The sequence below is a fragment of the Kogia breviceps genome, chromosome 2, assembly GCF_026419965.1.
Source record: "Kogia breviceps isolate mKogBre1 chromosome 2, mKogBre1 haplotype 1, whole genome shotgun sequence".
Classification (NCBI taxonomy): domain Eukaryota; kingdom Metazoa; phylum Chordata; class Mammalia; order Artiodactyla; family Physeteridae; genus Kogia; species Kogia breviceps.
In genome coordinates this window covers 188,471,652-188,486,542 of record NC_081311.1, presented here as the reverse complement: position 1 = coordinate 188,486,542, position 14,891 = coordinate 188,471,652, and the positions used below count along the sequence as shown (strand labels likewise).

General features: G+C 40.9%; 1 protein-coding gene across 13 annotated transcripts in view; it reads left to right on the top strand.

Annotated features, from left to right (window-relative positions):
• Positions 1–14,891, top strand: part of DOCK10 (dedicator of cytokinesis 10) — a 281,208-nt gene that overhangs the window by 219,443 nt on the left and 46,874 nt on the right. For all 13 annotated transcript variants that reach the window (XM_059052008.2, XM_067026998.1, XM_067027001.1 and 10 more), the window contains 3 exons: positions 798–911; positions 5,224–5,295; positions 10,689–10,835. In XM_059052008.2, the coding sequence (XP_058907991.1) occupies positions 798–911; positions 5,224–5,295; positions 10,689–10,835 (333 nt within the window). The remainder of the gene's footprint in view (positions 1–797; positions 912–5,223; positions 5,296–10,688; positions 10,836–14,891) is intronic.

Below are 14,891 nucleotides of genomic sequence, written 5' to 3'. Positions count from 1 at the left end.
AAATGCAAAGTGCCTCTGCTTTGTTTCTTGCCTGCCATCATCCTTGACTGTAGTGAAGTCCAAATTTTGAATATTTTGAAGAAATGACCTTCCTTGAGGCAAAGCCAACTCATAAGTAAAATATTATAATTCAGTAATAAGCATTTTGTATTTTAAATATACATGCATGAATTGATACTTAAAATATATGAAGAAATATGGAAAACTAAGCCATGACATGCACTCAGTGGTGAATGCCAACACCAATCTCTTAAGCAAAAACAGCGAGAAGCATTAGTTATCTTACTGGTGGCCAATTATTATGAACCTGTTGGTTGCCGTGTCTCAGCGTGAGATGGTAGTGGACCCTGGGCTTGTGGGCAGCTCACCAACTGGCCTCTGGAAGGCGCCTGCTTCCCCACTTGGCTATTTGAGTAGGTGCTCTACCCTTTCAGGATGAAGAAATGCTACCATGCCACCCACCTGTTGCCAGTGGAAGGAAGGAGAAGGGGAAATGTATCCTAAGTAGGTGGGTCAAAGCCCTCCATGTTTCCTTGAACCCTCTAAATTGCTCTCTGATCTTCTTTGTGATTTCTACAAAGAGCGTTTCAAGGAGAACTTAGGTGAGCAAGGCTCTACCTGTGCAAAGCCCTCAATAGGAGCAGGTGTGTATTATACTTATCATTGGGCCTTCATTTATTTCATGACAAAATCTGGCATGAGCAGATCATTTTGAGACGTGAATTATTCTTGGAACGTAATTTTTGATGCTTTGTTTTTAAGTATTTAACTTTTTTCACTTTTTGGATTTTCTTCAGTTTGTGTTCAAGACCACGGCATGCAAGGAGAGAACTATACATGAGGAACTGGTTAAAAATGTGACTGGTCTTTTGCAATCAAATGACTCCACAACAGTCAAGCATGTCCTGAAGGTAAAGAATTTAAAGACGGTCCTTTCACTGGGATGGCTTACACTCAACCCTGAAGGTGATAGGATTCATTGATTTTTATAGATTGTTTCTCTAATAGTTTCTGGTATAAGCTTCATGTTGAGACAGTAACATATGAACCTGTTAAGAAAAAGAGATCCATGTCAAGAGAACAGATCATTTTAACAAGTAGAATGGACTCAAGTTAAGTCCTTTGGCCTAAAGGCAGAATGAATGACTATTAAGAATGACCCAAAACATTCAAAAATGCTAAGTGTACCCAAAATAAAGTTTATTGGGTTTTTCAGGCACAGTAAGAGGAAAGCTACCAACAAAAGGATTAATGATGGAGTAATGAATATACTGACAGCAGAGAAGAGGCAGAGAAACAGCCACTCTTTGACCCCCAAAAGTTGAAACACATGCATTTGTAGTAATATAAGAAGAGATGGTGAGAAGCTGATAAAGATGTAACTTATAGACTTATGAATTTAGAATTTAGAATTATCTATCATGACTTGACAGACAGATGATTGATTAGTAAGTAGCTAGAAAGGGAGGCTGAAGGCTGGATCAATAGGAGTTTTAGTGAACAGGAGTTCACTAAAATCAAATTTTCCTACACCAAGCTGTTTGTTTGTTTAAATTTAAATTAGCCGTATGAGTATATTCATTCAGTTTATCCAACAAGTATGTTCCAAGTGCCTTCCTTGTGACAAGCACCAGCCTCACCATCTTAGGCATTTGGCATGCATTTAGAGAATAGAATCAAGATCTCTGCCCTCGGGAAGCTTACATTCTACTGCAGGATAAAAACAGTAAATGACACACATAATAGCAAAGTTAATTAAATTGTACGTTTGGAGGTGAGAAGTAGCGTAGGAAAAGAAAATGTCAAGCAGGTAAATGGAATGGGGAGTCCTGAGTATGCAGGGTGAGGTTTGCAGTTTTAAACAGAATGGTCAAGGTAGAGCTCATGGAGAAGGTGATGCCTCAGCAAAAAATGCGAAGGAAGTGAGGAAGCTAGAGATGTTTAGGATAGAACATTAAAGATGGAGGGGAAAACATACCATATTTATCTTTGTCTGACTTATTTCACTAAGCATAATACCCTCCGAGTTCATCCATGATGTCACAAAGAGCAAAATTTCATTCACTTATATATGGAATCTAAAAAGTAAAACAAACAAGTGAATATAACAAAATAGAAACTGACTCAGTGATACAGAGAACGAACTAGTGGTTCTGAGATGGGAGAGGACTCGGGGGAGGGGACAAATAAGTGAAGGGGATTAACAGGTACAAACTGTTAGGTATAAAATAAGTTACAAGGATGTAATGTATAGAGTAGGGTATATCGCCAATATTTTTATAATAACCTTATATGGAGTACAATCTATAAAAATATTGAATCATTATGTTGTGCACCTGAAACTAATATAATATTGTAAGTCCCCTATATTTCAAAAAAAAGGGTAGAGGGGAAGACTTGTATAACGTCGTAAGGCGGCAGCACACCTAGTGGATATGCCTGAAAGATGGCAGGGAGGCCAATGTGGCTGAAGCCACGTGAGCAAAGAAAAGCGGAGGCAAGATGAAGTCAAAGAGGCAGCAGGAGGTTTGGCAGGTAACGTAAGGCCTGTGGGCCATTGCAAGGGCTTTGGTTTCCACTCAGAGCCGTCAGAGGACTTTGAGCGGAGGAGTGACTTGAGCTGATCTTGGTTCAAAAGGATCGCTCCGATGGCTGTGTAGAGAGTAGACTGTAGTGGGGTGAGAGTGGAGACTGGGCTGCTGAAGAAGGCTGCCTGCCTAGCATCCATGTTGCTGCAAATGGCATTATTTCATTCTTTTTAATGGCTGCATAATATCCCATTGTACACATGTACCACATCTTTATCCATTCATCTGTCAATGGGCATTTAGGTTGCCTCCATGTCCTGGCTATTGTAGACAGTGCTGCAATGAACATTGGGCTGCATGTATCCTTTTGAACCATGTTCTTCGGATATATGCCAAGGAGTGGGATTGCTGGATCATATGGTAGTTACATTTTTCATTTTTTAAGGAACCTCCATACTGTTCTCCATAGTGACTGTACCAATTTACAGTCCCACCAACAGTGTAGGAGGGTTCCCTTCTCTCCACACCCTCTCCAGCAGGGTCCTCTGGGGAGAGTCAGTGTTCAGATAAAAGATAAGGCAAGGGCTTCCCTGGTGGCGCAGTGGTTGAGAGTCCGCCTGCCAATGCAGGAGACACGGGTTCGTGCCCCGGTCCGGGAAGATCCCACATGCCCTGGAGCGGCTGGGCCCGTGAGCCATGGCCGCTGAGCCTGCGCATCCGGAGCCTGTGCTCCGCAACGGGAGAGGCCACAACAGTGAGAGGCCCGCATACAGAAAAAAAAAAAAAAGAAAGAAAGAAAAGACAAGGCAAAGGGAATGTTTGGAGAAGAAGTTGCATCTTCAGGAGATTTTATTGCTGATAGACGATGTGTTCCAGACCAAAGGTATGGTGAGTGGGTTTCAGGAGCTGAGAAGCAGTGAGATACACAAGGGGATGTGCAGCACCTACGGAGACCAGAGGGCAGGAGAGGAGTGAGGCTCCTTCTGTTAGACGTGACAGAGGCAAGAGGCTCGATGGGATTTGTACTGGTGGATTCAAGGTAAATAGTGAAGGTGGGGCTGAGTGCTGAGGGGTGGAGAGTGACAGGTGTCAGCTAAATCAAGAGACAAATGTTAGAACATTTAGTATGGTGGTTAAAAATATTATTTAGGACAAGGTGGGGTGCCTTGTGTTAATTAAATATTCCCAACAGCATGAATTTCACTTCTAATATCAAGTTTACTAAGGAATGACCCCCTTTTTAAGCCAGAGCTGACCCTTTAGAGTTTAAACATCCTTTCTTCCTCATCTCAGTCAATCTTCCAGCGTTAGAACCCGGTACTCAAAAGTTCTTAACAGCATGGTTGGTATCAGCCTAAAACTGGATATAGTTCAGATGCCCATCCACGGTAGAGCAGATAGGTAAATTGGGATTATATATGTGATGCGGTGACAATAGAGGACCCCCAGCTACCTAGCTCCACAGAAACAAACCTCAGAAAAGAATTTGTTAAATTGAAAAGGCAATCACAAGAGAATACATACAGGATGATTCCATTTATTTGAAGTTCGGTGGCAGGCAAAACTGAATATTACTTGGATGTATGATATTGGTAGCAAAATCATGAAGGAAAGCAAGGGAATTATGAGCACAAAATTCAAAATTGTTATCTGTGGTGGAGAGGCTGGGAAGGGAAGAGGCTCAGGGAAGTGTATTCTTTGCAAGTGTACACAATATGTGATATATGTTTTTTGTATCTGGGTTAAGCAAGACCCTTAGACCCAAGAAAGAGGGGCCTCCACTCTTGAATATGCTTTGATCTTCTCCAAATGCACCCCTTCTCATAAGAAAAAGTATGAGAATAGCCAAGAGCAATGCTCCTGGGAGCCCCTTCCGCCTCTTCAGGACATATAAGAATCCCCAGAAACCCCTACCTAAAGGGTTTATAGGTTTATTCCTGGGCGTGCTTAGATCTCTTTCCTAAGTCTATGCTTCAGAGGGAAAATCTGGAGTGTAACCCAAGACCCAAGGGGGGAGCAGTGTTTGGTGGGAGAGAGGGACCAGTTTGTGGGCAGCACCTGGATTTGCAGGCTGGACAGTCACCCACGTGCCCCAGGGCCCTCAGTGTAGGGAAGAGCCTCAGGTGAGAAGAGGGGATGGGCCCCACGTTCTGGTACAGCATTCCAAGTTGTCATGAAGTTATATTTGTCAAGATAGGAGGATCCAACATATTTTATTTAAGACTCTGTTAACTTGACTTTGAACTTTTAGATATTTTCACACGTGGCTTCCATTTTCACTCTTGCCTCTATACCTGGCAATGTTAGGGGTGGGTCTCCTACACCATATTTTAAGATAAAAAAGTTTTACTTAGTTTTGTTTAACTAAGTAAAACAGATAGAACGCCCAATGAAGAAGTATTTCATAAGAGTACTGTCTACTCAGCCATGTCTAGTAAACCAGTATCTTGTTTTAGTTTAAAGAGTCTTTGAGATGACAGAGGAACAGAAATGTCTGGTATTTACTTTTACCATTAGAACTTTGCTAAGGATGATCCTCACATAATGGAGAATATACTATTGCTCTGGTGCATTTAATTTCAAAGGATACATTTTAAGACAAAGGTTTTATAAAATCGCATGTTGTGAAGAATGGATTTATCATTATTTTGCTATAAGATGATAAATTTCTGGTTGTCTTTTCTTTTCCTAACAGCATTCCTGGTTCTTCTTTGCAATTATTCTGAAGTCCATGGCACAGCACTTGATTGACACAAATAAAATTCAGGTACGATCATAGGTAATACAATAGCATCCAACAAATGTGAGACATGATTGTGTGTATCAGTACAGGTCCTTCAGAAGCAGATGCCAGGACAAAATTAGAAGTACAAAAATGACTACAAAGTATAAAGGGACAGGCAAAAGGACTAGGAAGTTCTGACACCTGTGAGAGGAGATGGCAAAGGAAGGAGTATCGGCTAGAAAGAGGCTTGCAGTGAGAAAGCTGTAGGTGGGCCAATGGGCTGTCTGAGAGCAAAGAATGTTCATGAGAAAAGTCCTGCATCGGGCAGATGGTCTGGCTCTGTTACCTCTGCAAGCTCAGTAATTACTCAGAGCAGCCGGAGAGAATGTGGCCTTGGCATGAACTCTTGAGTGGGTCCCAAAGGCTCCGTAGTTCTTTCATTCATCCCAGTAGACTTTTTCTCAAGGGAGTATCTGAGCTATGCACATCCTCCACCGCCACCCATGGTCCACAGCCCACAACTTACACTACCTTTCACATATGTTTATGAATCTTCTCCTCCACAGTTCCCATGGGCCTCTCCTTCCTGAAAGGAAACTTACAAGATGGAGGCCAGTGGGATTAACTGTAGCCCCTGTTACTACAGTTGGTCTCGGAACGCTGTGCAGTTCTCATCACCTCCCTCCTCTACCATCCATTCTAGACTGCCCTCACCCTCAGCCAGCAGCTCCGAAGGTCGTGGTGACTTACTGTGTTGTGACCCAAACCCTCATTCCAGAGTGGTCCAGGGCGGTCTCAGCCTCCAGGAGTCATACTCTACTCAGACCATTTCTAGTTACAATTGGGTAGGGAGGATCAAGAAGCAGCCAAGTGGATTGCCTGAGTTCCACATGTATTTCTCTTGTCCTCACTTTGGGTTAGACTGAGGGGAAACCTCTGACTCTTACTCCTCCCTCACTGGGAGACTAAATCAGAACAATATTGCATGGGGTGGGAATGGTGGTGAATAGCAATATTGTCTCCATTTACACTCTTGGCTGGGGAGGGGCAGTGTCAGAGGCTTACACTTGGCCTTCTCCACCAGGATAGCTCTACAGGTCAAGCATCCAGTGTGGGGTTACTCTAGATGCTAATTATGCCAATACAAATTATACATTTGGGCCAGGTAAATGGCTGTTTGGTGGATTTTTGAACCCAGTGGACTCCCTGCTAACAGAACTTTAGGCAGGGCAACTTTATTAATCCTGTGAGTTTCCACTGTAACTGGGTGGACATGGTGGTGTTTTGGTCTCCAGATAGCAGAATCAACTCAGACCTTGTGTCCAATAGTTCTTGAAATATATGAATATTCCCCTCCACCTAGTATAGTCACCTGAGGAAAGCCTTTGGAGAAGGACTGGTAGAATCATCACAGTATGTACTTATCAAAGGTCTGCAAGGGGCTTTCTTTAGGGACCTTGCCTCCTCTTCAGTCAGTATGTACCAGATCTGAAAGTTGACTGAGATCCAAGAACAGAGAGAGGATCCATGTCTATTTACTGGAACGAACATCCTCATCTCCTGATTGGCCAGCCTTGCCTTCTTTGTGGACATTAAGCATCGCCATTGTTGACTGCTGATGATTGTCTCGTCCCTACGGCTTCCAACTGTCATTAATCAGCTCTGTAGCTCCCTGAGAGTCAAGCCCCCTTGGCTGCTCTCCAGATTTGCCATTTGTTTTGGTAATCGCAACCCCCTGGCCCCTGGAGATTAGGTGCAATCACATGGCCTCTGTTATATTGATGACCCTCATCTTCATGACTGTTAATGAGCCAACACTGTGACTGCCTCTCTCACCTGCAGATGGGAGACACCACTGAACGGTCTTAGGGATGTCAGTCCCCAGTACCTTCCTGATGGCCTTGGTGGATAGTGGGTCTTCTGGGCTCATACTTCCATTCATACATGTCCACCTTCATCTGCTTCTTTATTCCTTCCTCATTCATCTGCCAGGGCAACCTAGGCATTTCCACTCTGCTTAAAATGAGCCATCTCCAGGATTCTAAGAGCCAACTAACAGTGAGTGGTCCATCCCCTGAGGTCTTATTTAAGCCCGTGTCCTGACAGAGTGCCTTCTTGTCAATGAATTTGAATTTATCCATTCTTATGTTCTGGCCATCTTGGTCAAACACACTCAACATCCAATCTCAGTGGTGCTCCCACTGTGGCTCCTGCTGGTACAAGCTAACTAATTCTTGTAACTCCTTGGGGTATACGCTCTTCCTTACTTTATTAGGCCCGGCAAGTTCACAGCTGAGTTAAGCTGGCATTTAATCCCGGTTAATGGCCTGAGCTCCAGGAGAGGAGGAAGGATAGCTCCTGAAGGGTTTGCCTGTTGTCTTGCAGGGAAAGACCTTTGCAATGTATTCCCACACAGGAGAAGTGCTGACTCTTAATAGAGAGGGATGGGGCACTGAGGATTCGGGGGAGTCTGCCAAGCCACCATCCTCAGTTCATCCATCCATACGCCCCGCCCATGCCTCCAGACCTCAAGCCTTTCCAAACATGGCCTTGACATAAGCATAACAGACCTGCCTTGGCTGCACATCTAATCATCTCTGGTATTCCATAACTCTTAGTTCTTAAGTCCTATGTTTGCTTTTCAGCTGTGTCTGCTCTTCTAGTTCCAGAGATAAGAGCCTTCTGTCTGGGAGGAAGAGAAAATCTAACATGAAGCTAAGAATGATTCCTATCTCTCTGTTCTTAAGCTGTATCAGAAAACCTCACCACTGTAATCCTTGCTCTGCCACTAACATGTTAGATGATTTTTAAAAGACGCTAAACATCTCAGAGTCTGTTCTCCCATCTGTAAAAAGAACAAATTGGACTAAAATCCTTTAGTTCCCACCAGTATGTATCTGCTAAAATAGATAGGTCACAAAACACCCTTATGAAAAGCCTAAGAATAAAAGAACTCGTCGTAAACAATAGTTTATCTTCACTGATTCAAGTTCCCGTTTCATTACCCTCTTCCATAGCAATCACCATACCCAGTTTTCTTCCAGAGGTGCATGGCCTTCCAATTTTCTAACCGTCTCTATTTACCACAGTAGGAGAAGACCAGATACCATCATTTGACTTGAAAGCATTCACGATAAAGATCTCCCAAGCTATTTGCATTTTCTTTTCTTATTTTTTAATTGTGAAGTGAATAGCTTTCTTTGCTATTAAAAAAAACTTCCATCATCAAGATGTGAGGAAGGCAGATCCCCTAGTCTGGTCCTCTGAAAGGCAGATACCACCTCCCTGTGATCCCTGCTTTCTTGTCCAAGGTGAATTCCTATTTACTAGGAAGTGCTGAATGTCTTCTCAACACCGAGCTCTAGTAGCCAAAGTTTTCCTGTAATGGCTACACCTTTTGCTTCCCGTCAGCCCCTTGTTCCTAACGAAATTCCCAAATGCCTGAAATTCAGCCCCTGCATTCTGCACCTGATCCTTGTGACCTCTACCATATCATAGCCCAGGTTCTCCAACGCATTCCAGCTCTGCAGCTTGGGATTCAACCATGCTGTCACCTTACTCCCCTTCCTCCCCTGTCCTGAGACAGAAAATCCACCGTCCCCAGCTCAGGAATTCTCCTGCCTCAAGCCCTTGGGATAGACTTCCAGAGAACAATTAAAAATATTACTCGTGTGTTTACCAATCAGCATGTCTTTGGGTTAAGAGTGGGAGTAGGCTACAAGGGGAGTTGGAAAGGAAGGGAAAAAAAAAAAAAACAAAACAATGGAGGAACAGAGAGATTATCAAAGTCCAAGATATTACTGTATGTCCCTGTGAAGAAAATGTTGACATTGATATGTTTAATGTATCTTGGAGGACTAACACAATGAAAAAAGGAAAACTACAAATGCACTTTGATTATCTAAAAAGTGATCGTTGCTTTCATAGGTGAATTGTTTACCCTTATTTCCCCAAGGTATACGGAGCAGGATGAAAAATGATGTCTGCAATTAAATCCATTAGGTTTATTTGTTGTTAACTTAATTTGATTTCAACAATAAGCTTTGAATATATACAGGGGGTAACCATGAAATCCTCAAAATGCCTGTACAGTCATGTCCTGGTACAATGGCTTTAAAAAAAGCCAGTCCAAGTCAGCTCCAGCATCCTACAATTAATCACTGTTTGTTCTATGCAGTTCCTATAATTTTAGCCACAGTGGTTTTTATTCTTGCCTCATGGAAGGCTGGGTCCTCAGAATTTTCGAGAATATGGCACTGCCTAACTCTCAATTGTCTGTTTCTGTCTGTAGTGAAAATGCGAGTCTAATTTTTAAAGCCAACTTGTAAAGATGAATGAATCTTACCTATCTCGTGCAAAGAAGCTGTGTAAATTCACCAAGTAGAGACTGAAATGGGAAAACTCAGCTGCCTGAAACTTTCCCTTTATGCGCAGGAGTTCAAATGGCGGGGAGGGGGGATTCCTGGACTGAGGGCAGTCTTTAGGGGCCTGTAGAGTTTTATTCAATGTATGCTATGTAATCTCACAGCCAAATCACTTTTTATTTTGTGGCAAAAGCATCTTGACTGTGAAGTCCCACCGGCACCTGTGGTGGCATATGCTGGGACCATTGAGTTAAGACTAGCTTGTGTAAACCTTCATCTATAAGATAAATAAGGTTTGAGCATCTAATGGAAAACATTGTGATTATAGTTGATAACACTGTATTGTGTAATTGAAATTTGCTGAGAGTAGAACTTAAATGTTCTCTCCCCAAAAATATGTACGTGAGCTGATGGATGGCTTAATTAACTAGATGAGGGGTGGAGGGTGGAATTCTTTCACAATGTGTATGTGTGTGAAAGCACCACAGTGTATGCTTTAAATATCTTATAATTTTATATGTCAGCTATAACTCAATAAAGCTGAAATGTTTTTAAAAGACTAGCTGGGACTCACTAATTATTAGAGAACATTACAAACCGATATCTGTACTCACTCAGTTATTCATTCACTGATTTCTTATAGTTGTTTATTGGAGGATTCCTAGTTTTAAAAAATCAAAATAATTGGTTTTTAAATTAGAGAACTGTGAGTCAAAAAAATCTAGTGTAATATTCATTAAACCATTGATAGTAGTTATTTCCGGAGAGGGAAAGGAGGGGAATTAAGAGGTTATAAAAAAATGTTACATTTCTACATTGTCTGAATAGTCTGCAATTCATATATGTTATAATTTATAATGAAAAAGTGAAAAATTTATTGGCCAAAATAGAAGGAAACATTAAATGAAAATGATGAAAATCATGACCTTGAAATTATAAGGGCTTCTATTTTATTATTGCTTTCAAGTTTTCAGAAAGACTTTTGGCTTGTAGTAAGGCTTACAGTTTATGTTTTCCAGGCTTAGTATTTCACAGGTCACATTATAAAGAAATGATCCATTCTTTCCTTAGCTTTCTCGGCCTCAAAGATTTCCTGAATCTTACCAAAATGAATTGGACAGTCTTGTCATGAGCCTAGCCGACCACATGATTTGGAAAAACAAAGATGCACTTGAAGAAACAAGAAGGGCAAACCGTAGCGTTGCCAGATTTCTTAAGGTAAATTATACACGATCACAGTTCTATTCAAGCCTCCGTGATAGTGGGTGTGAGATACTCTAAATGTTCATTTAAGTCACAGTTTCATTTATGATGAAAAGTCAAGACTACCAGGATTAGATGAATACTTGCATCTATACATCTTTCTTGCTTGAAATACTTTTTGATATTTTTTCCAATTTGGAATCATACAGAACAAAAGCTGAGGTTAAAGGAAAGTATCTACTTGAGTGTTGCCAAATGTAGTACTTCTAAATATTTTTAAAGAGAAAAATGAGATTTTTAAAGAAGCTGCACTATGACCATATTATTCTCTTGGGCTTTTCTGCCCTTGAAGTGATGTTTTGGATTGGATACAGCTCTAACAGTGATGCCAAATAGCCACTTTGGGAAAATTTGGGGGAATTTAACATTTTTGTTATATTACCTCTAGGCTCTTTTTACATGATGAAAATGTTGTGCATTAATCGCATAAAAGGAAAATTATCAGTTAAAGTATTGAGCAACATAAAGTGAATATATATATATATATATATACATATATATATACATACATATATTTAGCATCATTTCTTTGAATTACAGGCATTTCTATTGAATTGAGAAGAACAATGTGCTTAGTACAAGAAAAGCTAATGTAGAATGATGGTATATCATTTAACAGATAATACATTCAACCAGAAAGATAATGTTTTTCTTCTATTCCTTCTTTTGCTCAACTATTGACTACTGATGAAGGCACTTCACTTGTTTCTTTGTGGTAGACACCAGGACATACTGGATAGGTGTGGGAATTTATAAATAAATACTACTAACATAAAGTTAAGAGGCTATGGAGGTAGATGGAAAATTAGCTTAAGTTGTCTTTGGTGAGTTTTAATTCAGTCTAATTTCTTCTTTAATGTGTTAAACGCAGTTTCAAATTGCATACTATATTTGTTCTCATCTTGTATTTCTTTTTCTTCACTGTTTTGCCTCTTATTTTTGCTTTTTTTCTTGCTTCAGAAAGAGAAAGGGATGGTCAGAGTTGAGGAGGAAAAGAGTAAAGGAGAAAAAAATTACTCTAGTTTTCTACCACGTTTTTAAGACCTATGAGAATAAAGTTTATTACTATGCTAGTAGTTTATTTGAAGTGCTTGATGGAAAAGAATATTTGGAAAAAAATGGCATGCTGTCCGATTTGCAAGCAAATTACATTCAAGAAATATCTGCAATATTCTTCCCAAAATTCCAAAAAAAATGTTGCATAAGCAAGTCTCTTAAAAAGGGGAAAGACCCCTTATCCACCCTTTTTGGCTTAAATGCTCTGTACTTATTAGAATAAATATGTTTTCCTTGGAGCTCATTTATGCAAGAGTTGCTTCTGGTGGTACATAAACTAATGTCTAACATGAATGTCCAAGATGAAAAAAGGCACAAAGTATAAAACTAATGGTGATACCAGTGGTTGTGAAATCTGTGGGTAAAAGGCATGGATTGACAATAGATAAAATAAATATAGTCTATAAGATATGTGGATCCATGAACTGCAAACTGAAAGCAATACCTATATGTGAAGTTTATAAATGAAAACATTAGTTTAATATATTGTACATTATAAAAGTCCATCATACAAGCATTGTACCATGCTCGTCTGACTCATCTCTACTTTATTTCAATTAGCTTTTGGAAATCATCTAATATAAAAAACAGACTTTGGTAGCAAATTATGTTTAAAGAAACATCTGTGATCGTTCTAATTATGAAAAAAAAAAGATGGATAAGCAAGTCAGTGAAAAGGGAAAGTCTTCATATCTACTCTGTTTTACTTAAATGTTCTGTGTTTGTGGAATAAATTAATGTTTTCTAGAAACTTCATCTATGCAAAAGTTGCCGTGGGTGATACATAAGCTAATACCTAGCACAGGGGCAAAGGAAAGGAAATGATGGGCCCAGAGCTTTTGTAAAATATACAGGGAAAGTCACTCAGGTGGTGTGTTTTGCAATTTGGGATTTCATAACTCATCACTGAACCATCTATAGAGTAAAACTGTGACTTTCACAGTTGATGAGACAAAATAAACATTTTTTCATTAGAACAGCCATATATATAAAAATATATTTTTGCATGTAATTTAGAATATTTGGATTTTAGTTTACTAAGCCAAACTGAGAAAAGTCTGATAGGGTATAAGTTATCCTTTATATCAAGAATCTGCAAAATTGTTTTCTATAAAGGGTCAAATATTAAAATACTTTTAGTTCTGCAGGACATACAGTCTCTGTGACAACTACCCAACTCTGCAACTGTAACACAGAAACAGCCATTCACCATAGACAATATATAAACAAATGGGTGTAGCTGTGTCAGTAAAACTTTCTTTAGAAAAACAGTGTGCCAGTTTTGGCTCATGGGCCATAGTTTACCAAAGCCTGTTATAAATTATTTTCTACTCACATAGAAGGTTAATATAAGTTTTTTTGTTTGTTTGGTTTTTGGGTTTTTTTGCCGTATGCGGGCCTCTCACTGCTGTGGCTTCTCCCGTTGCGGAGCACAGGCTCCGGAAGCGCAGGCTCAGCGGCCATGGCTCACGGGCCCAGCCGCTCCGCGGCACGTGGGATCTTCCCGGACCGGGGCACGAACCCGTGTCCCCTGCATCAGCAGGAGGACTCTCAACCACTGCGCCACCAGGGAAGCCCTAAATTATTTTAAAATAAAAGCAGAGAGGTCCCTCCACCCCTCAGCAATGAGCAAAAGAGCCTCTTCACCTGGGGTTAAGAAGATGCTGGGATGGACCAGACACAGGGGACTGGCGACAGGAGAGACACATTTGATGAAGCTTGATCTGCAGGAGGGCTCTCTGCAGGAAGAAGGCCGATTCTGCTGACTTTGTATCTTAGGAATGACCCCTCCTTTTCCCTCACTGTCCCTTAGAAAGAGAATGACAAGTTTACCACATAGAAAGTCTTCTTAAATCTCAAGAAACTCTTAAGTGAGTTTCCCTAGATACCGAGGGTAGGCAGCCTTCTCACTTTCCCCATTCATGGGTGGAGTTAGGCCTCCTTCAAAAGCTCACAGATTGGCTACAGTAGTCCCTGGGAGGTGGCAATTGCCACTACCCTTGTTCAATGACAGGACTCACCAACCCCTTCTCTATCTAATCAAAGGGCCCTGTGTCTTCACCAAAGGGCTTCTTTGCTCTTGCTGTTTCTTGAGAAGTTTCTAGAACCCACAGTTATCCTGGGTGGTCTTCCTCTTTGCAAGGTGAGACACAAGCTTCTTCCCAGCAGGAAAGAGACAGCAGAGGTCTTCTGGGGAGGGAGCTCCATACTGGGGATAGTCCAAGGGTCACCAGTCGGGACTTCCTTCTGCAGATGGAGAGCCTGGGAGGATTTGACACACTAGCTGGGAGCTTGCATAGTGCAGAAGACACGAAAGCCCTCTCCTCCTCCCATCCTCCCCTTATAGGTGCTCTACATGTTCTGCGCTTATGATTATGCTCTGGTGTCTACCTTTCCACACTGTTCTTTTGGGAGGTGGGAGAACATGGGAGCCATTTACTTTTTTCTAAGGGGAGAGTTATTGAAAGAACTTAAATCCATATTGAAAATGAAAATATAAATGAAGCAGTATGTTAACACAGTAATGAATAGGTAATGAAAAAACAAAACTTAGAAGAAAACAAAGAAAAATGGAAAAGGAAACAAAACAAACATATAAATGACCAAACAACTGGAAAAATGTTATTAGAGAAAAAAGCTCATGTTTACACACGGGCGTATTTCAGTGGGAGACTTTCCACTTGGTAGACTACCTATAACGAGATTTTATGTTCAGTCCTTTCTGAGAAAAGAGGTTTGTTTGTAAAATTGAAGAGAGATTAAGAGATGCAAAACCAGTACAATGGACCATACAGGGCTCCTTGGACGAGAAAGAAGGCTTCTATGCTGAGTGCTGTAGCAGCTGAGAAATTTTCCCATGTGATACGCATGCTCACACACATGTGGCTGGGTAAAATGCAACCCCCACACACGCAGTGATGACCCCATAGGCCAATCTGCTATAGTGCCTCCCCA